The sequence below is a fragment of the Eutrema salsugineum genome, unplaced genomic scaffold, assembly GCF_000478725.1.
Source record: "Eutrema salsugineum unplaced genomic scaffold, Eutsalg1_0 scaffold_19, whole genome shotgun sequence".
Classification (NCBI taxonomy): domain Eukaryota; kingdom Viridiplantae; phylum Streptophyta; class Magnoliopsida; order Brassicales; family Brassicaceae; genus Eutrema; species Eutrema salsugineum.
Window position 1 is genome coordinate 1,444,006 of NW_006256838.1, and position 21,482 is coordinate 1,465,487.

The window sequence follows — 21,482 nt, forward strand, 5'->3', positions numbered from 1 at the left end:
AATCGTTATATTACAGTCAATGTAATTAACCAAAATCAAGGCTTAATTCGCGAAAGAAACATGTGACCGAAACACAAAAGACTTGTGGGCCTATATATTACCGTATTACGGTAACCATTGAGCAATGTCAAACCAAAACTAAAACCGGATTTCAAAATGGTCAATTAGTATCAACTATAATTGTCTATTACTAGTATATATTAATGACTTAATGATACTATGTTATCATCAACCAAACTAAGAATTGTCACTAGATATATTTCTCAAGAAGTGCTGTCTCAATAGAAACAAATAGAAAGTCCACTTTATTTGATATATCTAATTAAAATTTATACCAATACTAAAATCAGGTTTTCAAAATGGTCTATTAGTATCCACTACAATTGTCTATCACTAGTACCTAATAATGTTATTATGTTATTGTCAACATTTATAAGCTAAAAAAATCAAGAAGTTTCTATTCATTATAATCAATCAAACTAAAGCATTGTCACTAGATTTATTTCTCAAAAATTGCTGTCTTTAACATTGTTAATCAATTATAGTTTTGACATACAAAAAATCATATTTTTGTTAAAATAAATGGTTTATAATAAATAGATACAGCAGGAAATCTATTATATAAAGACTCAATTGAGTCTCACAAGCTTGACACATAAACACTCCATCTTTTGACACATCAGCTTTTGAAAAAATTAATTTTCTTAATCCAAAAAAAAATTAATTCATCAACCATGACATAAATACAAAAGTAGTTTATATCTCGAAAAGTCATTCTCTTACAATAAAAAGAAAATGCATTGAACTTGTAATGTTATCACTTCGTAAAGCACATCCGAGAAAATTGAACGATACTAAAATAAATTCGAAGAATCAAGAGCCATAATCATATGTTATTATAAAATAGAGCGGCATTCCACCTATTTTTCAGCTTTTTCTTACACGCTCAAAGAGCTCCAGAAATCAGATATAGCGCCACTATAGTCACGTTCATAACCAACATTAGGAAAGAATTAAAGTCTTCAAATAACATATCCAAAATACAGATTTTTTGTGTTACTTTTGTTTTAGTGATTGTGGCTTTTGGTGTTTCAGATCAGAAATGCGATTAAGTACATGGATATAATCATTCTACGTGTCTACGAAAAGGCAATGATAACCAATCCTTCCCTCATAGAAAGAGAGCTAGGAACAAGCTGTATGTAGCGTAATTACATAATATATATATATATATATCAATATTCCTATTTTATGTATATATAAGAAAAAATTTTATGAGCTATTAAAATAATTATTTCTTGTTTTCATATTAATTTAGAGTTTTATGCGACATTTTTTGTTGTTTGCAAAACATTTAAAAAATCATAAATAATTTCTATTTATTGCATACATGAACAATTATGATATTTTTGTATTTGTAATGTTCTGGTGCCTAACAATATTTGGTTTAGAGCAGATGATATAACAAACGAAGTTGAAGTTTTGGAGGTATTTTTTTTTTCTGTTCAATTTCTGTTTATAGTTTTCGTACATCTTTTGTAAATACATAAGACTGACATATAGTGAATGTTTAACTCAATATAAAATTAGCTATAAATTTTTTTTACGTAGCGTTTTATTTTTCTGTCACATAGACAAAATTCTTTATGTATTAGGAGAATATAATGCCCAAACTTTATCATATTTATTCTATTGACGTCCGAATTTCATATTTTTTTTAACAAAAAAAAAGAATATTTAGAAAGAAATTATTGTTTTTAATATTTATTATCCTAAGCAGAACTCAAAGGATTTGAGATAAGATTTAAAGCTAAGCTGAAACAAAATATTTTGTATTTTATTGTGTATCGATGAGTGTACGTATTTGTTAACTTTATTTCATAAGTAAAAAAAACAGAAAATATGTAATAAACAAACAGATATATATCTAATAATAATTTAAAGAGATAACCATAGAAAGTGATTTGCGATTACATAATTCTATCATGATTTAGAAAATTTAAATTTGCATATATATATTATATATTATTGATAAACTAAATTATTATATATATAAAAATTACTGCGTATACTTATCTAGTACATATATAAATGATTAGGCACATTCTTAAGTAGTGTTCCATGTAGTTGTACCCAAAAAAAAAATAATCTAAGTACTGTATTGTACTGTTATTTTCCCCTCACAAACCTAACTTCGGGGGAAAAATGTACTGTTATTAGCTAATCTAGCCCTAAGCTAATCTCTTTAAATTTCCCGTAATTAATTAAGAAACTTAAAGAAACGTTGTAGTGAAATCAAAGCAAAAAGGTCGTGTGCAACAATAAGAGAGCACTTGCGAATAAGGAACAAAAACAACGGACCGACTGATTCAATCGTCCTCTCTGCATATTCTTCGAATCTTTTTTTCGCCGGTACTGAAGCCTTTCAGGGAACTTCCAGATCTTGCCGAATTTCTGCAATTCAGAGCGAGGGAGAGGAGAGGATCAGTGAATCCATCTAGAAGCGAAGTTTTGGATCTCTGTGGGAAGATAATACGTCCATTGGCTTGTGGGGAATGTTTCGTTAAGCTGATCGTTTAGGTCAATTGAGGTTAGTTTGATCGATCTGATTCACGAATTTGATGTTTTTGCAAATGAACCATCAACTATTCTGCTGGCGGCTTAGATCCATGTATGGGTTTTGAGATCTATTTTTGCCCAATGTTTCCATTGAGCTGTGATTTTATAGAATCTTTGTTTGAACCTATCACTTGTATATCTAATGCCGTTGATTTGATTGATTTATACCTTTTGCTCAAATTCCACTTAAAGCTGGTATCTTCTTATGATCATTAGCTGGGAGTGTTTGTTTGAATCCTCTTCTTCGTTTTGATTGCTGTTTCTGTTTATCAGGTTGGCTCAGTCTAGAAGACAAATGATGAACGGGATGGTTGAGTGCAGTGTATGTCGTTCAAAGCTGGTCTCTCCCGGTAGCAAAACTATTTCGAGGGCTTATGACGAACATAAGATTAGGGTGACCTCAAAACAACGCGTTCTCAATGTCCTTTTGGTAGTAGGTGATTGCATGCTTGTTGGTCTACAGGTAAACCATATCGGTTAGAGCAGAGCCGCATTTCATGGCTTCCATGACATTTCATATCAGTGCTGTTTAAATCACTGAAAAAGTTACATTCTTTTTTCTTTCCAGCCTGTCTTGGTGTACATGTCTAAGGTGGATGGGAAGTTCAACTTCAGTCCTATCAGCGTCAACTTCTTGACTGAAATTGCAAAAGTTATTTTTGCGATTGTGATGCTTTTACTCCAGGTATGTTTCTGAATTGACTTTGAAGGTGGATGAGATGTTTCTTCTGCATCAGAAAAGTACTAGAAGTTCATGAACTTGGGCTAGTTTCTCGGAGTTTTCATTTGTAACTTTGCTCTCTTGCTTTTATTTGTTGGAGTTCTGATGTTTATCAACCCGTACTTCGAACGTGATAAACATCCCACTCAGTTCTGTGCATAAAGACGATTTCTTGAATATTATTACCTATTTTTGACTCTCTCTCGCTTTTCTGTGGGTGGGTATATTTAATACTTAACTGTCTGTGTTAAATTGTAGGCCAGGCACCAAAAAGTTGGAGAGAAGCCGCTCCTCTCTGTTTCCACATTTGTCCAGGTACTTCTTCCTTGTTAGTTAAAGAGAGTCTGTTCTAGATTTTTGCTATGGCATACTCTTAACTTTGAAGCTAGCTTCTTGACCTTTCATTTCCTGATAGCTTGGCATATGTCATATACACATATCTCATCTACGTATCACCTTCTATTTTTCAACAGTTCATTAGGTTTTGTGGATGTAACTGACCATGACCATTAGAGATATATAGTATTTTAGTTTTCTAATTTATTTTTTCCTGCCGAATTTGAACCTTCTAAGTTCAGTAGCTTGACTATTTATAACGCAGATGGCATTGACATGATTCTATTTTGCAGGCTGCTCGAAACAATGTGCTTCTTGCTGTTCCAGCCCTTTTGTATGCAATTAATAACTATTTGAAGTTCACAATGCAGGTATAGCCACTTGTCAATTTTCACAGTGGCATCCTTAAGTCTAATAAATCTGCTAAATGTAGTGAGGTCTATTGTCAGAGGTTTTGGCTCTATGGCAATAGCATGTCCTGTGGTGTAGTATCTATTCCAATTTTGTTGATCCTGTACTTTGTGACTTTCCATCTTTTCATGTCAGACAGATTGACTGCATTACCATTTTTCTAAGGAGAAGTTTATTATCCTTTTCCGCCTTATCTTTTCTTACCTGCTGGTCATTGCGTTATCTATCAAGTTACCTTATGGTGATAGGATATTTGAGTCGGCATTGCAGTGGCTTATTTACCTGTCCTTCTCGGCTTGTAATATTTGGTTCTATCTTTCATTCTTTTCTCTATTTTAATTTCATACAATAATGAAAATTTCTGCTGTGCCAGCTATATTTCAATCCTGCTACTGTGAAGATGCTTAGCAATCTAAAGGTTCTGGTCATTGCTGTTCTATTGAAGATGGTAATGAAGCGGCGGTTTTCCATCATACAGGTAAAAGGCTATTATTCTTATTGATTTTATTTGTTTGTCAGGTTTTCAATTTGTGTGTAATCTTCCCATTCATAGTTACCGATTATTCTCGATTGATATCTGTTTTTATATTTATATATCTCAAATCCTGCTTATCTTTAATTTTTTTATAGTGGGAGGCACTTGCTCTGTTGCTGATAGGGATTAGTGTAAATCAACTGCGTTCTCTTCCTGAAGGTGCTACTGCAATTGGAATTCCTCTTGCTACGGGTGCATACATCTGTACTGTTATCTTTGTAAGTTTCTTTTCCCCGTGCTTATATTTTCTCATCTTGACGGCATGGAAGTGGTTCCTTGCACAAAAAGATGACTTTATCATGATTTCCCGTTGATGCATTAAGGACAAGTTGTAATCCATGCTATAGGCTAATTTGAAAATTCACATGCAGGTTACTGTCCCATCAATGGCATCTGTCTTCAACGAGTATGCTCTAAAGAGTCAGTACGACACAAGCATTTATCTTCAGGTTAGATAGCCCTGATGCATTTTTCTTCTTGGATCGGTATGTTTTGAAGCCTCTGGTGATCGGTTTACTTGTATCTCTTGGAAATGATATTCTGTGTGTTGTTAATGAAATGGAAACAGCTATTTCACGTGTCTGTCTTAATCGGTTGCTGTTTAGAAGCAAAGAACCTTGGTGGGTTGTTGAACTCTTTGTTATGTTCTGTGGTCTAGTTAGCTCTGTTATCACGTAAGTTCCTCATCTAAGGGTACATGGCTCATGTTCTTGGCGATGTCAAATTCTACTTTTGTGTTGTCTTCTTCTTGTTTTGTCATCCTTTTTTATGTACTTGCCGTCTGATTGGAATTTTTTCGGTTGCAGAATTTATTTCTGTATGGCTATGGTGCGATATTCAACTTTCTTGGAATACTAGGAACTGTTATATATAAAGGTATTCGCATTTTATGTTAACATTTTTGGCATGGAAAAAAATCCTTCAAACTTTACAATGCATCGCTGAGAGATTATCATGGTATTAACAGGTCCTGGCAGCTTTGACATCCTACAAGGTCACTCTAGGGCGACCATGTTTTTGATACTGAATAACGCAGCACAAGGGATTCTTTCCTCCTTTTTCTTCAAATATGCAGGTAAATACTAAACTAAGTTTTGTTAGATTCATTTGATTAATGAATTAGGTTGCTTGAGTCTAGATGCTTTTCTAACATATCTAGAGATTGTGGGCTATATATTATATACACAAGGTTATTGTTCTTATAGCAAAATAGTTATCATGGATATTTAATTGTCTTCGTCTTTGAATGCTTTCAGATACAATCTTGAAGAAATATTCATCCACAGTTGCCACAATATTTACGGGCATAGCATCTGCAGCACTCTTCGGACATGTTATAACCATGAACTTTCTTCTTGGAATTTCTATCGTTTTCATTTCAATGCACCAGGTAAACCCATATGAACCGTATCCCTGGTGAATCAATTTAACTTAACAATCTCTTTTCTGTCGAATTTATGTATTTTGTCTCATTTATGCATAGTTCTTTTCACCCCTTGCCAAAGTGAAAGACGAGCAACAACAGAACGGGGGCCTAGAATTAAGCAAAGCAAAGGATACTCACAGGTTAGTGTCAATATACATACTTCTTTTTTCAGTTACTAGTGTTTATCAAATGTTGTTCAGACATCTTTAATAAGCAGAAAGTCATGTAACAGATACATTCGCCGTACACCATTTAACTTCTTTTCTTTCTCTGTTATTTCCTTCAGGGCTAATGACTCGTTCATCAACATGGCCGCAGGAGCAAATGAAGAGGTGAAGAATAAATTTGCGAAGCCAGTTCTTGTACTTGTTTTAACTTAAGTCGACATTAATGTTTATTGTCTTTTCGTCTCTGTGTCTGTTCAGGCTAGTCACCGCGGTGAATCAGACGACAGAACGCCGCTTCTTCCTAGATGAAAAGTTTCTTAAAAGTAGGTATTCTCTCCCAACTTCATCATATTAACTTTCCCAAAAATCATCCATCTTCTAGATCGATTGTTACCAGTTATCTGATTTCGCACTTGTCACTGCAGGAATTTTGTTCCGAAGAATTCTTTTGGCGGAGAAAATTCTAGAAATTGGGGGTTTTCCAGTCGTATACTAGCAGGATACAGTGAAGAAGGAAACCTGATGAGACCAACTCTTAAATTCTCTCAAGAGTCGGATTAAGTTCGTTGCAGAACCTCACATGTCTAAAGCTGTATTATTTTAAGATAGAGTGAACAAACTTGGTTAGTGATATACAGTATTGTATTCTTTGGTTTTTGCAGAAAACATCAGGTCACTTTTTTGCTCTTGTTATACAATTACTCTCAGGGTGGGGTTCCTTATACTCTATATATATAAAGCATATTTTTCAGCCACTGGGTTAAGTTAGACCGGCCCGGTTTGAGAAGCATTTCTTAATCCAGTTTTTGTTAATGATTCATTTCTCTGAAATCTGGTGAAGCAGTAACAAGCATTGCAAGACCTGTGTGATGAATATTCCTTTTAAATTGTATCTGGAAACTATATATTTAGTATTCTGTTATGAAAATAAATTGTATAAAAACGAAAAGAAAGTACTATCAAACCAGATTATAAGAGTAAACAGACCACCAAACAATTGAAAAAACGCACCAAATCACTACTCATCACCTTGAAATAAACATATACATCCCAACTGAAAAAAAAAGCCCCAACAAAAAGAATATTTAAAACACAAATTATATGATACGGCAACACATGCAACAGAAACCAATCTCCCATAGTTATTATAAATATTATTACACAGAAGAATCAAGTTTCCTGAGATGGAACAGCTGCTGCTGTTGATGACCTCAACAATGGTTGTAGAGCTTTTACCACAATGCTCATGTTCGGCCTAAACTCTGATTCGTATTGCACACACAACGCCGCTACTGCCGCAAGCTGGAGCACAAGAAAAAAGAGAGAAAAACATTTCATCATTAGCTTCAAAGAAGTGGTTTCACAGGTTAGAGATGAAACAAACGTAAACAAGATGAAGATTTTATACCTTTGCAACCGCTTTAGGAGGATATTCTCCTTTGAGTTTAGGATCAACACATTGCTTCACTTTGTCTTCACTCAGCCTTGGAGTGGCCTGAAGTTATATGGCAGAGAAATTTTATGCCAAGAACAATAGCAAGATTAAAATAAAGAAGGGGGTTTTAGTAAAGCTTACCCAAGTGACAAGACTTTGTTGGCCACGGGGCATTGTATGATCAACTGGTTTTCTACCAGTCAAGAGCTCCAAAAGCACTACACCAAAACTATAAACATCACTCTTCTGTGTCAGTTGACCAGTCATCGCATACCTGCAACAGCAAAACTCAAACAAGTTACAATCTTTACTTTCTCAATAACAGAGTGATGAATTGTTGTTTCAGAAGGATTCATTACTCTGGTGCGTGGTAACCAAAGGTTCCCAAAACTCTGGTGGAATGAAGACGAGCAGCCATATCAGGAGATTGATTCGATAGATTAAAATCAGCAATCTTGGCTTTGAAGTCTTCAAAGAGAAGCACATTGCTAGATCGAATATCCCTGTGTATTACCCCAGGCTGAGCTTTCTCATGTAAATACTCAAGCCCTCGAGCCGCATCAACTGCGATTCTAACTCGTTGGATCCAATCAAGCGTTGGACCTGGTTGAGCTCCTTGGACTCCTTTCCTCCCGTGTAAGATGTCGTGTAAAGATCCCATTGTGGCAAACTCATACGCAAGAATACGGAAACTCCCTTCAACGCAGTAACCGAAGAGCTCAACAAAATTATCATGCTTCAGCTTCGAAACCCTCGAGACCTGAGTCAAGAACTCAACATTTGATTCAGGCTCAGCTGAATTATCAAGCTTCTTCACTGCCACAGCCTTCCCATCTTTCAAAGTTGCATAGTAGGCTCTTCCGTATGATCCCTCACCGATCAATGCCTTTGATCCAAAATTATCAGTCTTCTCTTTCAGCTCATCCAATGACAATGCAGGCACATCAATAGATGGAGGCTCCTTTAAAGCATCAGGCTTCACAGCAACCTGTGGTTTTTTGTTGAGCCCTTCAATACAAACAACAAGAAAACATGAATATCCTTAATACAAAGAAAAAAAAATCGGGTTTGAGCAATATCCGCATAACGTACTAACAAGATCTGCCACTAGCAAGAATAGTCAAGATATTGGCACCAAAATATCAAAGGGAATCACAACAAGTTTGAGGTAAAGAGCAGTACCATAATCATTATGGTGCTTAGGGCTTCTGAGGTGTTCATTTTCAGAAGAATGGTAAGGTTCTTCGACGTGGCAAGCACAGCACAACCACCTACGCATCTTCTCTCTCTTGCCTATATAAAGATCGTCTACAGCTCTCGGTTTATCCAGCCGAACAAAGTAGCCTGGTGAACGATCGTTCGCCTGAAAATGTCATCATCATCATCATCATCATCATCATTACACGAAACTACTCAATCAACTCTCACAAAGATTTTGACAGAAACCTTTTTCATATCTACCAAATCAATACATAGCCAAAGCAGGTTTTTTCTACAAAATCATATCAAAGAATTCTGATCAAACTGAGATTCCAAATAAGCGCATTGATTTGAGATTTCACAATAAAGTTAAGACCTTTACACAAACTCACGTGTGCTTGAACGTCAGTTTCCAAACTCAAAAACACGCATTTTGGAATAGATTAAAAAATTCAAAGGCTTAGGACATAAATCTTACCACCAGACCACGACGATGATAATCAGAGTCCATCGGATACATACCCAAAACGAGAATTACAAACAAACAATCACCGGAAAAAAAGAAAAAACAGAGAGACGGATGGAATCAATTTAAGAAATTTGGCAGACAAACAAATGAGAAGGAGGAAGAGACGAAAGGGGATCGAGGTTCTGGAGAAAGGTGAGAAACCCAAAGAATTCAAAACCCCACAAAAGAGCAAAAGATTTTAAAAACAAAGTAAAAAACGAGAAAACAGCTAAGAGAATGTGTCAAAAGCAAAGAGAGACAGAGAGGAATGATCAAGAATAAAACATTTAACCCCAAAAAGGAGAAAAAAACAAACAAAAACCCAAATTTAGACGATTATAATAAATAAAGAGGTGGAGAATATACCTGTAAACTAAAGTCTATCTTTCTCTTGGTGAGAAATGGGTATAATGAGTATCAAATGGATGTAATGTTGGTTTTATTGTTCTGTTTTGTTGGTTAGAGATAAGAGAGAAGAAACAGACGTGGAGAACTGATTTTCTTCGACAGAAAAGCTTTGAGCAAGGACAGAGAGATAGATATTAATGGAGAAGGAGACAGAGAAGCAAACGCGCTTAAGGAAAATCTTCGACAAAGATATTTAATTGTTTTGTTTCTGTAGCTTTACTTTCTTCTGTCAACATCATTTTGTCGATGGTCAAGCTTTTTTCTTCTAAATAAACATTCTATAATGATGATTTTTTTTTTGCGCGTCTTTTACGTATTTGACCTAATCCGGTCTGATTCGTCGGCTTTGTTCGACCTTTGATCTGAAGAAAATATATACAGTTTAGATCAGTTTCTATGGTGTAAAGTGTTAAAAGATTAAATTTCTGTGGAAAAACAATAAAAGTGACCATCTTTTTTAAAAAAAGGATAAAAGTGTAAGAAGAATCCACAAAGATTTTAATAGCCATTAGAGCATGTTCAATGACGCTTAAGAGGAATGCTTAGGTGATTTTTTAAAAAAAAAAAAATTAAATACTCCATTATTTTAAGCATCGACGCTCAAACAAGCGTCTTAAGCATCAGTGTTTGCTAGACAGGTGTCAAAAACTGATAGGCTTCAAGTGTGAAGGCAAAACATTTTTTCTCTGGGTCGTGGGAAAAAATTTCATTTCTTCTCCATCCGAAAAAAAAACTCGAACATTGATTTCTCCGTCTGGATCGTCTGGAATCGTGCCGCCGAATGGAGTTAATTCCTCCGGCTTCCTCTAACCCCTCCGGAGTCCTCCGATTTCCTCCGGGTTCCTCCAGATTCCTCCAATCCTCTATCTTCTCAAATCTCTCCCAGAGCAAAGCAAGGAATTGGATCGTCGTCGACTGGGTTCTTCATGAATTTTACCAGCATAAATCACTCGGGAGCTTGGAAATGTGATGTACTGTTTTGCCTGAAAATCCCCTCTTTTGCTTTACTCTGATGCTGTTTTGTTGCTTAGTATCTTTTTACTGTGGTCTGACATCTGAAAAACTGAAGCATGCGTAAGAATACAATTTCGATCATCTTGGTATATTTTTTTACTGGTTCCTCCATGGATTTCTCTTTGATTGTTCTTTTTTGATTTGTCACACTGATATTCAGCTCAGAACATTTTAGTTGATTTCAACGCCTGCGTTTTTTTTTTTTGTTTTCTTCAGATGCCTTTGACACTGAGCAGCTTTTGCATTGCATTGTTGCATTGAGACACTTAATAGTGGGCATCCCATTGAAGCTTACAAAATCAGAATTACTTAATAAGAATTCTTAACTTCAAATTAATAATTAAATAATATTTAAGCACCTCTTAAGAGTTGCTACCATTGAACATGGTCTTAGGAAGCCCACAAAGATTTCTACTTCCCATACGTTTCGCGTTTATAATATTCCACGCGTTTGACGTTTGTGTTTTTACAATATTTGCCTGGATTAAACTAAGCTTAAAAATGTCAACACGGTTGACTGAGCAACAACGCTACTCCCTCTATGATCTCTTTACATTCACCATGATCTCTCACCGGAGAATCTCAGCTTGTTCTGCAGCTGGGGTTTCATTTTCCTTCCCTATCCAGGCTCTCAATTCTCATTTCTTGGAAAGAGAGAGCAATTGTAATGGGTTTCAATTTCAAGGAGAACAAGACGAAGAAGACTTTGATTGGACTTGGCTTAGGACAGATCCTCTCGCTCCTCTGTACTTGTAATGCGTTTACATCGTCTGAACTCGCCAGGAAAGGTTCAAGATTCTTCTTTTTTGGGTTTATGCTTTGAGGGTTTGTGACTTCTCTGGACCCTTTTTCTCTCCCTTCTCTCTGAGAATCTCAATTCTTCTAGATACATTTGGTTAGCATCAACCGATCGATTTGCCATTTCCCAGAAGCTTCATGACATGTCTGCATTCTGAACGATGATAAAGTGATTTCCTTTATACATTCTCTAAAATTTGAAATCTTTTTAGGAATTAATGCTCCAACAACACAATCGTTCCTCAGTTATATGTTACTGGCAATCGTCTATGGAGGTATCATGCTGTATCGAAGACCCACAATTAAGGTCAGTTATTGAAATTTCTCTTTTTGGAAACATTGTGTTACTGCTAATTTCTCATTGTTGTAGGCCAAGTGGTATCATTATTTCCTTCTTGCTTTAGTTGATGTGGAGGGCAATTTTCTCGGTGAGTGTTCTTATGGAGACACTCTTCTTTTTGTCCCGCTAATCAAAGTCTTTGGCTTGAACACTGGTCCTGAGGTTTTTGTGACAATCTAGTGATATTTTGAAGAGTATTTTCTTAGAAATGTACATACTTACATCACATTCTGGTTACTGCTGCAGTGAAAATAATCTGTTCCTCTTTCGAGTTATTACAGGACAGCTTGTTCGTTCTTGTCCTGTGGTAGGATTTTGAATCAGTTCCATTTCTTTATGTAGTGGTGAAGGCGAATCAGTACACATCGATAACGAGCGTGATGCTACTGGACTGCTGGGCGATCCCATGTGTTTTGGTCTTGACATGGCTTTTCCTGAAAACAAAATACAGATTGATGAAGATCAGTGGTGTGGTTATCTGTATCGTTGGTGTTGTCATGGTAGTCTTCTCTGACGTTCACGCAGGGAGTCAAGCAGGTAATGGCGGAAAGTGATTCGTTACTTATGCTTTTTATTACCATTCCAAGTAAGCACTCGCATAGCGTAGCCCCAAGAAACTCCATTTAAGCATCTTAAGATGGTGGCATTTTTCAGGAGGAAGTAATCCTGTTAAAGGAGATTTTCTTGTTATAGCTGGAGCAACCTTATATGCTGTCAGTAATACCAGCGAGGTAAGCAAGTCTCTGCAAAATTCCTTATGACAAAATCAATCTAAGCAAAGTATTGGAATTTAGTGTCCTTGTTTCTGTTATAGGAGTTCCTTGTGAAGAATGCAAACACAGTTGAGCTGATGACCTTCATGGGATTTTTTGGCGCCATTATTAGTGCCATTCAGATGTATCCTTCAGAAGAAGAAGAAAAAGCAATGATTGTTTTCATGTTTCTTAGACTTATATGCATATTCTGCAGGAAGTTCCTTGACTTGTCTATAGAGGCATACTTGAACGCGGTGAGCTCAGAAGTATTCACTGGTCAGCTGATGTGGTAATTTTCTTGCTATGTCCGTTTCACTTTCACTTTCAATCTCTGCAAACCAAAGAATTTTCGTTTATGGCTTTAACACTTTCATGGTATCAGGTTTTTCCTTTTCTTAGAGTCGCAGTCACGATGTTTTTCTTCTACTCATTACTCCCGGTTTTACTTAAGGTATAAACAAAACTGAAGACATAATATGATCAGAACCGCCTTCACTCTCTGTTATCATGCCATGCATCTGAAACATTAACATCTTCTGAGATATGATGATCTTCTCAGACCAATGGTTCAACAACGTTCACACTCTCGTTACTCACATCAGACATGTGGGCGGTTTCGATCCGCATTTTTGCTTACCACGAGAAGGTAGGCGCGTTTTGTGTCTCAAACATCAGAAATCTGTTTACATTTTCTGTCTATAGAAACCACCGGATTACACCAATGAAACAAGTAGCCATGCATGTATGTTAATGTCAGGTGGATTGGCTCTACTACTTGGCATTTGCTACTACAGCGATTGGACTGATCATATACTCAATGTACAGTCTTTCGTAATCTTTCCTCAACTCTGATATCTGTTCTGCAATGACAACTTCATCAGAACAGTAATCAATACATGGAGATCAGTATGCTTTCCTCTGTATTTTTTTTTGTATGTTCTCAGGAAAGAGAAAGATGAGGAGGAACAGAGAGATGAACAGAGGAAGCTGTTGTTGGATGAGGAGGATGGTGAAACATTTCGAGTCAGCCTTATATAGGTGCTCCCACCTAAACCGTAACCAAAGCTTAAGTCTTTTTTTTTTTTTTCCTTTTTTCATTTTTTTTTCATTCATTCAATGGCTTATGTCGTGAGTATAAAGATTATTCTTTCTACACAAAAGAAAGTGTAAAGAGAAAAAATTGGTTTATTTGATACCACTTGGCCTACACAAGTTTAATAAGTTATAAACGATATATGGATGTTTCTAAAACACAACAGTTAGCTTCTTCCACAAGATTTAGGTTCACTTCTCGAAAAGCTTTATCCCCCATTGATATCTTCTTCGTCTTGCCACAACCTTAACTAATGACAAGAGTGGGTGGTGGTCGTAGAGACGCGGCTGAGTTTCGACGGAGAATACCGGTATCATTGCACGGAGATGACACTTATTTTAGGCCCATGTAGCCTCATATGGCCTTATAAGCCCACACAAATTGTTTTTTTTTTTTCTAATTCAAATTTTATAAAAAGTCTCTCAAACATGATCTGCCATACAAATATATTTATAATCCATTATTAAAGGGCCATTATTAAATAACAGCTATCTGTGTATCTTAAATTCATATCTTTTTATAATTAATCTATGATTCTACATAACAAAATCTGCATACATTATATGAAGTTTCAAAAGTTAATACATAGATATCACGGGACTATATATTATTGATTACAATGAGAAGTGTTCAAATCATTTTCGTAAGAAAGAGTCAACGATTCTGTAGAATATAGAAAGACTCGCCGCCTTCACTCTCCTCTGATTTGAATTTGATCCATTGTCTCTACACATTCACCATAACTTTTCACCGGAAAAAACTTTAGCTTCCTCTGCAGCCAAGGTTCGTTCCTCCTGTTTCCTTTTTTCGGTTACACCGGAATTAACCGGAAAGTGGTATTTATGAGAAAATAATTGTTTGATTGTAAGGAAGAAAAAGCAATAATGGCGTGTTTCAATTTCAATGAGATCAAGACGAAGAAGACTCTGATTGGACTTGGGTTGGGACAGATCCTCTCGCTTCTCTCTACTTCCATTAGCTTTACTTCGTCTGAGATCGCGAGAAAAGGTTGTTTTACCTTTTTTTCTTTCAACCCATTTTTTCATACATGAATTTCATGGCTTACCAAATTTCGAAAATCTTCTAGGGATTAATGCTCCAGCATCTCAGTTGCTCCTGGGTTATGTGTTCCTGGCTATTGTCTATGGAGGTATAATGCTGTATCGAAGACCCGTAATTAAGGTCACAATTAAAATTTCTCTTCTTGATTTCACTTTGTCTAACTACTTCCTCTTGGGTAATTAAAGATCATCGGAGTAATCTGAGTGTATGAAAAGATTGCATTTTGCTGAGATTCAAAAGCAATGAACTAGCACAAGTGTTGCTAACATCTTCAATGCAAATTTGTAGGCAAAGTGGTATTGCTATTTACTCCTTTCTCTAGTTGATGTGGAGGCGAATTTTCTCGGTGAGTTAGCGACCTTTTGTTTTGGTCGTGCTAATCCTAGTCTTTGGCTTGAACATTGATTTCTTAGAAATGTAATACTTCCATGCTTTAAAGCATGACCAGCTAAAGTGAAAAGTAATCAGTTATTTTCCTGTCTTGTGGTGAGTATTATTATGAGGTTTTGAATCAAACTTTGTTGCTTCCCTTGTTTTAACAGTGGTAAAGGCATATCAGAACACATCAATGACGAGTGTCATGCTACTGGACTGCTGGGCTATCCCTTGCGTTTTGGTATTGACTTGGGTTTTTCTAAAAACAAAATACGGATTGATGAAGATCAGTGGTGTGGTTATCTGTATTGTTGGTGTTGTCATTGTAGTTTTCTCAGACGTCCATGCAGGGGATAGAGCTGGTAATGGTGTAAAGTGATTCATTACTTTCTTACCATGTCTTACACTCTTCACAAGCCTGGAACTAAACGCTCAAGCGTATTGGCCCGAGAAATTTCTATTTAAGCATATTATGGTGGCTTTCAGGTGGAAGTCATCCTGTCAAAGGAGACTTTCTTGTTATAGCTGGAGCAACCTTGTATGCTGTCACCAATGTCAGTCAGGTAAGCAAGTCTCTAATCACATACTCAAAAGAGAATACTGTTCTGTTCTTATATCGCGAAATGATACTTTTTAAAAACGGTAATGATAACCACCTGAGTGTACTTGTAATTCTTGTCTCCTTGTTTCACTGTTATATATAGGAGTTCCTTGTGAAGAATGCAGACAGATTGGAACTCATGTCCTTTACAGGCCTTTTCGGGGCAATTATTTGTGCCATTCAGATGTATCCTTCAAACAACAAGGCTAAGAGTTTTTTTTCTTTTAATGTTTCTTAAACTTGAATGCTATCAAAGAAGATCTTCCTTGACTTGTCTATAGAAGCATATTTGAACGTGGTGCGCTCAAAGCTATTGACTGGTCAACTGGGACTGTAAGCCTGCTACTACATTGCAGATATCCATTTCCCTTTCAATATCTGTTAACCAAATTAAAGCCTTTTTCTTTTAGCAGTACAAACTAAATACTTCTGTGGTTTCAGGTTTTGTCTTACCTTGTAATTGCACTCGGTGTGTTTCTCTTCTACTCGTTACTCACAGTCTTACTCAAGGTATGAGACTAAACTAAAACCATACAGTGACCTCCTTCACTCCATGTTTCCATGTCAATATGTCCCTTTATTGTCATGCCTCTGAAACATATAACATCTTGTGGGAATATGGTCTTCTCAGACCTATGGTGCAGCAATGTTCACTCTCTCGTTACTCACATCCGACATGTGGGCGGTTTTGATCCGCAATTTCGCTTACCATGAGAAGGTTAGCGCACTTTGTATATTGAACATCAGGAAACACTTACATTTCTCTCAGTAGATACCAGTGTATGTAATCATGTGTCGCTAAATATGTTAGGTTGATTCGCTCTATTACTTGGCATTTGCTACTACAGCTATTGGGCTGATCATATACTCAATGTAAGTCTTTCCTAATCTTTCTTCATTTCCAATATCTGTTCTGCACTCTGGACACATCAGTATTCTTCACCTCTTTTGTTTTATTTTCTTGATATTATCATTGCTCAGGAAGGAGAAAGATCAGGAGAAACAAATAGGCGGAGAAGTGATCGACGAGCAGAGAAAGCTGTTCGATGAGGAGGATGGTGAATCAATGCGAGACAGCCTTATAGGTGCTCCCACCTGAACTCAAAGCCTGATGTTGTTTTTGTTGTCTATGTCGTGGCTGTGAGATATGTATTTTTTTTTTCGGGCATAAAAAAAGAAAGAAGTGAAGAAACTTTTGGGTGGAGACAAGTTTTGTGAATTTTCTCTTAAAAAATTGGTCTAACTGATTTAACCAAAAAAAAAAAAATTGGTCTAACTGTAGATAAAAAAGAAGAAGAAAATGGCATTTATTTGATACAGTTTGTTTGCGTAATAATACTTATGCAGTTATGATATTTCAAATGGTGTTTGATTATTTCCCACCTATTGGATAGGAAATGTTTTACTTACTTAATAGCCTATATTTTTCTATTTTTAAATAAACAAGCGTCATTAACATTTAATAAATGACTATCTCAGTTAATTTTATTATGACTCAATCTCAAGAACTATCGCAACTAAACTCAGAATTAAAAAGTTTACGGTTCTCAAAGGCAACACACTCTATGAATGTATTTAAAGACTCGCCAAAACTCATATCTGATCCATTGTATACTCACCACAGATTCTCAGCTTCTTCAACAACTAAATTTTTCTCTTTCCACAGCTTAGAGGGAGTGTTGAAACTTAAAAAAAGAGAGCAATGGGCAACTGTAAAGAGCAAAAAGACTTTATTTGATGTTAATTTATTTAATTGTAAACAACAAAGTAAGATTTTTTGAGAACAACATTGGACTCATTATAGAAGTTACTTCAAATGTATCAACTTCTATTTATTCTTAAGTTTTTTCTTAAACTTACTACTACAGTGTAAGAAGCTGCATCTCCACACAGCTCTAGTACGGTCACTTGAAAGCTCATCGTTATGTACACAAACGTCAGAGCAAAGAGCTCGTGTAAGTTACCAGACAGATCCAGTGGCAAAACAGCTCCTTCTCTGTTTACTTGTTTGTTTTGGTTTACTGATTTTTGATCAGTAATGGTTCTCAACGATATGCATCCTTCAAACTCTCTTCATGAGACTTCATTTTCCTTCTGCGTGAACGAGGGAACAGTAGCTGGTGGATCTTCTTCTCTGCTGCTATTTCTGTCATAGCCTTTTACAAACAATGACGAAGAGAGCATCAGCATAAATCAATCTACTTATATCAATGATTCTGCATTGTTATTGAGAAAAAAAGTTGCATCATTGTTTGATGTTTTAGTCTGAGAATTCTCTCACCCTGGTTTTGAAAGGGAAACGGTGGGTTTGGACTTGTGCACCTGCGAAAACTCTCACATCCATACCAAGACTATCAACACTGATCAGGTTAGCTTCCTGCATGAGATTACCGTAAAGTAGCAAGACTGGTTTACAAAGAGTGGTGGATAAATAAAACCGTAACTGTAACAAAGCGATCACTATTACTGATTAGGTGTATTCCAGATTATTGTATTCAGAGACTTGGACACAATACCTCTGCATGAAGACCCTTCTTTTTGCAGAGAGCTTTTAGGGCAATGCTGGAGTTGATCCCCCTGTTGTTGAAGCGCTCTATGATTGCAGAAGTAGAGTGCACTAGGATGTCTGGTTCAGCATCTTGAAAATCTTGCAAACTTATAGAAGACTGAAAATAGTCAAAGTATCTAAACATCAACGCACGGTGAGACCGTGGAAAAAAAAAATGAAACACTGAGAGTTTGTACGAAAGTCTATGTTAGCAAAATATCTGAATCTATGTTAAATCGCAACTTCACCATCTATTCAAAAACTTTTTTCCTTCATCCACGTGACCTGACAATTATTCAAGGAAAATTGGAAAAGAGTATAAGCATACCTCTGCTCCATAGAGGGAAAGAAGCTCTATTCCCACAATCTCTAATCTATATAGACTTGAACTCATATCGTTCTCCTCACGTCTAGAACTAGTGCTTGGATTATCATCGCCTGAAGAGAAACGTACAAATGGAGGGATATACAAGACGTCAAACAATGGGTTCATTAATCTAATTAAGCAAAAGTCAAAAAACAGTATTCTGCTGAGGCGAAGTAAATTTGAAAGGACCTTGAACATCCCAGCTATAATCATCTCTATCTTCCGAGAGAAACAATCTTCTTATATAGGATTCCTCGTCAAGGAAAGCAGGCCTAAGGCAGCCGAGTATGGATACACCATTAGACGGATAGTCCATTTTCCTGTCATAGTCCACGCTAATGGCCTGAATGATTGCAAATACAAGAGATTCCCACTCAACTACATCTTCAATGCAATCCAAGAACAGTATGTTTCATATACTAGAGGGTTTGGTAACTTTGTTGCAAAGTGTTAATAACCTTGGACAGGTGTTTGGCAAAGTAAATAGGATGAACCCCGTTGGAAGTGTCAGGCATTCCCCAATCGACCGGAATATCTCGAGCTTCAGAATCCATAATCTACAATCAACAAAGAGGGTTAATAAGACAAGAGACTTGGCATGCTTTGCAAGAAAAAAACTAAAAGAATACAAAACTTGCAGGCTACCTCGAAATAATGGTCATCAAAGATAATTTGGTCAAGATTACCAATGTCCGACATGTTATATTCCTCATGGAGCCGTGCGTTTTCGTATCGCGGGACATCCATTCCAAAAAAGGCTTTCTACAAGAATGTGATGAAAACTCAGGTTAACAACAGATGCTGGACGTTGTGCTTTATGCCAAACTTATCAATTATGTACAGATACATGACATTCTACTTGATCAGTGACACGCTTACCACTGGATTACTAGCTCCAGGATCTTCTAAGATGTTCTCATCATCAGGAATTTCGAAAAAGATATCTAGAATAGAAAGAGAAAAAAAAACACACGAAGAAAACAGAGCTGGTGAGAACGAAAGTGATCGATATATATATTACTATATGAGCAATAAATATAAGCCTGACCTCCATAATCATCAATGACATACTTAAACTCAGACCATGAATTCTGATCATGTGGTTCACAGTGAATAGCTCCAGGAAAAACCAGCACAGCACTGCTGTTAGCCTAGAATTGAAAGGAAACCGTTTTCATGCAAACTCAATATAGCAAAAGCACAAGAGTACACTGATCTCATATTGTTTCCAAGCGAGCTACGAACCTCGACCGTAGTTCTTGCTACTTCAGGAGCGGAGAGTTTTGTCTCCTGGACTCTTTTGCTGGGCTTCAATTCTTCGAGAGGATGATAGCCGTAGAAAGATGAGTCAGGAACCGAATCAGAATAATCAGCAGCAACCGAAACTTTTGTGAGGCCAAGGTCATGTCCACCAGTCGATACATGAAATGCAGATCCAAGAAAAGGAATCTTGCACCTGGAACTGAATTAAGGAAATCACATTAAGAGATGACAGGATTTTAAACTTCCATCAGAAACACTCCAGTAGCAAAACAATGGACCAACATTTCGTGGAGACCAAATTTTTTTCATAGACACAAAATCGATGCATATACTATATATATGCATACATACGTTTTATTGTTAACTAAATTACCTTAAAACAGAGAGATTAGCAGAGCCACATCCATCAAATACACGATTTCTTGCGCTGCCGTTTCTTTTGTAAGGCATGGAGGAAGAGAACTCATCCGTGTAAGATTGATGGTAATGTGATGGACCTGATGAAGACGTACCATTAATGTTCAATGACCCCAAATTACAAAATTGTTTTTAAACAAAAAAAATCTCAGGGAAGAAGAAGCAAAAGAGGAAAGATTAAAACTTTGAAAATTCACAGATATCTAACATTGACATGAACATAAAAAGTCATTCAGAAAAACAAAACTTGACCCAGAAATTAATATTCCCAAGCTATTCCCAAGCAGAGAAAAAAAAAAAAGAAATCAAAAACAAAAAAGTGAATCTCCGAAATGCTTTCGCCATTAATAAAAAGGTTTGATTTTTGAGGAAGAGTTAAACTAATTCGTCTAACACAGCCATGCACTATCACCACCAGCTTCAGATTAATTAAAGAACAATATTATGCGAAATAAAATGAAGAGAGAGAGAGATCTCGAAAGTTGGTGAGATACCAAGGGAAAAAGAAGAAGTAGCCGCGATCACCATGATTACACAAACAGATGAAGCGGATCGGAGAAGCTGAAATCTCAGCCGCCGTGAAATGTCAGACAAGCTGATCGTTAAGAGTTTTCGTCTCCGCCGTAAACTTCGCCGTCTTCGTCGCCGTCGTCGTTGATCACGTTTCTGTCTCTTTGTTTATGTTTACTGTCGCATCTATTAATTTGCCAGAGACTTCAGAAACTTTCAACATTTTTATTGTTTTTCTATTCATTTTTTTTGTTTTGTTCCTTTTTTTGTTGTCTTCATGGAAATATTGATTTTTTTTTTTGTGTTTTTTTTCTTGTTATCTATTTGGGTCAGATCATGGGAAAGTTGTTGTGGTTGGTATTTTCTTACGGAAATCTCAAATTTCGTTTCCTTTTTCTATCTCAAATAAAAATCTATCGAAATGAATAACATGATGGATGGATATTCCTTTGATTCTTTATTTAATGCTCATCATGAAATCTCCTTGACACACAGACGACCAAATGTGACTTTTGATTTGGTACGGTTTAGTTGGTTTAATTTGGTATGGTCTGGTTTAGTAAACTTAGATGA

At 36.3% G+C, this 21,482-nt stretch overlaps 5 protein-coding genes across 14 annotated transcripts; 3 read left to right on the plus strand and 2 right to left on the minus strand.

The window, feature by feature from the left end:
• Positions 1-2,314: 2,314 nt before the first annotated feature.
• Positions 2,315-6,903, plus strand: LOC18020364 (CMP-sialic acid transporter 3). Of its 2 annotated transcripts, none has more exons than XM_006402631.2 (15): positions 2,315-2,590; positions 2,893-3,082; positions 3,188-3,304; positions 3,599-3,655; positions 3,970-4,047; positions 4,461-4,565; positions 4,718-4,840; positions 4,994-5,071; positions 5,429-5,498; positions 5,590-5,697; positions 5,879-6,012; positions 6,106-6,188; positions 6,335-6,380; positions 6,474-6,542; positions 6,641-6,903. In XM_006402631.2, exons 2-14 carry the CDS (start codon positions 2,915-2,917, stop codon positions 6,522-6,524), a joined length of 1,218 nt encoding a protein of 405 aa, XP_006402694.1. In that variant the 5' UTR covers positions 2,315-2,590; positions 2,893-2,914; the 3' UTR covers positions 6,525-6,542; positions 6,641-6,903. The 2 variants fall into 2 exon arrangements, with proteins under 2 accessions (XP_006402694.1, XP_006402695.1); XM_006402632.2 differs by having other exon boundaries at positions 6,474-6,538.
• Positions 6,904-7,212: 309 nt separating this feature from the next.
• Positions 7,213-9,888, minus strand: LOC18020365 (PTI1-like tyrosine-protein kinase 3). 2 transcript variants are annotated; one of them, XM_024156995.1, is made up of 6 exons: positions 9,725-9,888; positions 8,833-9,013; positions 8,010-8,658; positions 7,792-7,924; positions 7,624-7,710; positions 7,213-7,517 (listed from the first exon to the last, which is right to left on the minus strand). In XM_024156995.1, the coding sequence occupies exons 2-6, from the start codon at positions 8,927-8,929 to the stop codon at positions 7,386-7,388; spliced, it is 1,098 nt and encodes a 365-aa protein (XP_024012763.1). In that variant the 5' UTR covers positions 8,930-9,013; positions 9,725-9,888; the 3' UTR covers positions 7,213-7,385. The 2 variants fall into 2 exon arrangements, with proteins under 2 accessions (XP_024012763.1, XP_024012762.1); XM_024156994.1 differs by lacking the exon at positions 9,725-9,888 and adding an exon at positions 9,329-9,563.
• A 547-nt stretch (positions 9,889-10,435) lies between these two features.
• On the plus strand, positions 10,436-13,905 carry LOC18020366 (solute carrier family 35 member F1). Of its 5 annotated transcripts, none has more exons than XM_024157131.1 (12): positions 10,436-10,737; positions 11,367-11,568; positions 11,791-11,885; positions 11,949-12,006; positions 12,261-12,455; positions 12,573-12,649; positions 12,733-12,815; positions 12,911-12,962; positions 13,056-13,124; positions 13,233-13,319; positions 13,431-13,492; positions 13,618-13,905. In XM_024157131.1, exons 1-12 carry the CDS (start codon positions 10,693-10,695, stop codon positions 13,709-13,711), a joined length of 1,119 nt encoding a protein of 372 aa, XP_024012899.1. In that variant the 5' UTR covers positions 10,436-10,692; the 3' UTR covers positions 13,712-13,905. The 5 variants fall into 5 exon arrangements, with proteins under 5 accessions (XP_024012899.1, XP_024012900.1, XP_024012897.1 ...); XM_024157132.1 differs by having other exon boundaries at positions 11,379-11,605; XM_024157129.1 differs by having other exon boundaries at positions 12,911-13,124.
• A 519-nt stretch (positions 13,906-14,424) lies between these two features.
• LOC18020367 (solute carrier family 35 member F1) lies at positions 14,425-17,052 on the plus strand. Of its 4 annotated transcripts, none has more exons than XM_024157082.1 (12): positions 14,425-14,549; positions 14,640-14,774; positions 14,854-14,948; positions 15,117-15,174; positions 15,371-15,565; positions 15,690-15,766; positions 15,908-15,990; positions 16,086-16,137; positions 16,246-16,314; positions 16,436-16,522; positions 16,616-16,677; positions 16,786-17,051. In XM_024157082.1, exons 2-12 carry the CDS (start codon positions 14,651-14,653, stop codon positions 16,901-16,903), a joined length of 1,020 nt encoding a protein of 339 aa, XP_024012850.1. In that variant the 5' UTR covers positions 14,425-14,549; positions 14,640-14,650; the 3' UTR covers positions 16,904-17,051. The 4 variants fall into 4 exon arrangements, with proteins under 4 accessions (XP_024012850.1, XP_006402700.1, XP_024012852.1 ...); XM_006402637.2 differs by having other exon boundaries at positions 14,439-14,549; positions 14,646-14,774; positions 16,786-17,052; XM_024157084.1 differs by having other exon boundaries at positions 14,474-14,549; positions 14,636-14,774; positions 16,786-17,052.
• A 460-nt stretch (positions 17,053-17,512) lies between these two features.
• Positions 17,513-21,134, minus strand: LOC18020368 (uncharacterized protein At3g49140). Its single transcript, XM_006402638.2, has 12 exons — positions 20,894-21,134; positions 20,356-20,479; positions 19,965-20,181; positions 19,768-19,870; positions 19,599-19,663; positions 19,365-19,481; positions 19,178-19,276; positions 18,909-19,062; positions 18,681-18,790; positions 18,321-18,470; positions 18,086-18,181; positions 17,513-17,960 (listed from the first exon to the last, which is right to left on the minus strand). Exons 1-12 carry the CDS (start codon positions 20,925-20,927, stop codon positions 17,850-17,852), a joined length of 1,380 nt encoding a protein of 459 aa, XP_006402701.1. The 5' UTR covers positions 20,928-21,134; the 3' UTR covers positions 17,513-17,849.
• Between the last annotated feature and the right edge of the window lie 348 nt (positions 21,135-21,482).

Bases quoted from the DNA above. Each gene is read 5' to 3' on its own strand.
- LOC18020364 (XM_006402631.2), top strand. From the start codon at position 2,915: ATGATGAACGGGATGGTTGAGTGCAGTGTATGTCGTTCAAAGCTGGTC. The intron at 3,083-3,187 runs GTAAACCATATC...TTTTCTTTCCAG, and splicing joins GCATGCTTGTTGGTCTACAG to CCTGTCTTGGTGTACATGTC. The intron at 6,013-6,105 runs GTAAACCCATAT...ATTTATGCATAG, and splicing joins TTTTCATTTCAATGCACCAG to TTCTTTTCACCCCTTGCCAA.
- LOC18020365 (XM_024156994.1), bottom strand. From the start codon at position 9,370: ATGTATCCGATGGACTCTGATTATCATCGTCGTGGTCTGGTG. The intron at 9,014-9,328 runs GTAAGATTTATG...TGACATTTTCAG, and splicing joins ATCATCGTCGTGGTCTGGTG to GCGAACGATCGTTCACCAGG. The intron at 7,711-7,791 runs GTAAGCTTTACT...ATATAACTTCAG, and splicing joins AACAAAGTCTTGTCACTTGG to GCCACTCCAAGGCTGAGTGA.
- LOC18020366 (XM_024157129.1), top strand. From the start codon at position 10,693: ATGAATTTTACCAGCATAAATCACTCGGGAGCTTGGAAATGTGAT. The intron at 12,007-12,260 runs GTGAGTGTTCTT...TTCTTTATGTAG, and splicing joins TGTGGAGGGCAATTTTCTCG to TGGTGAAGGCGAATCAGTAC. The intron at 12,816-12,910 runs GTATCCTTCAGA...ACTTGTCTATAG, and splicing joins ATTATTAGTGCCATTCAGAT to AGGCATACTTGAACGCGGTG.
- LOC18020367 (XM_024157082.1), top strand. From the start codon at position 14,651: ATGGCGTGTTTCAATTTCAATGAGATCAAGACGAAGAAGACTCTGATT. The intron at 14,949-15,116 runs GTCACAATTAAA...GCAAATTTGTAG, and splicing joins ATCGAAGACCCGTAATTAAG to GCAAAGTGGTATTGCTATTT. The intron at 15,991-16,085 runs GTATCCTTCAAA...ACTTGTCTATAG, and splicing joins ATTATTTGTGCCATTCAGAT to AAGCATATTTGAACGTGGTG.
- LOC18020368 (XM_006402638.2), bottom strand. From the start codon at position 20,927: ATGGTGATCGCGGCTACTTCTTCTTTTTCCCTTG. The intron at 19,871-19,964 runs GTTCGTAGCTCG...TTTCAATTCTAG, and splicing joins TAGCAAGAACTACGGTCGAG to GCTAACAGCAGTGCTGTGCT. The intron at 19,482-19,598 runs GTAAGCGTGTCA...ACATTCTTGTAG, and splicing joins CTGGAGCTAGTAATCCAGTG to AAAGCCTTTTTTGGAATGGA.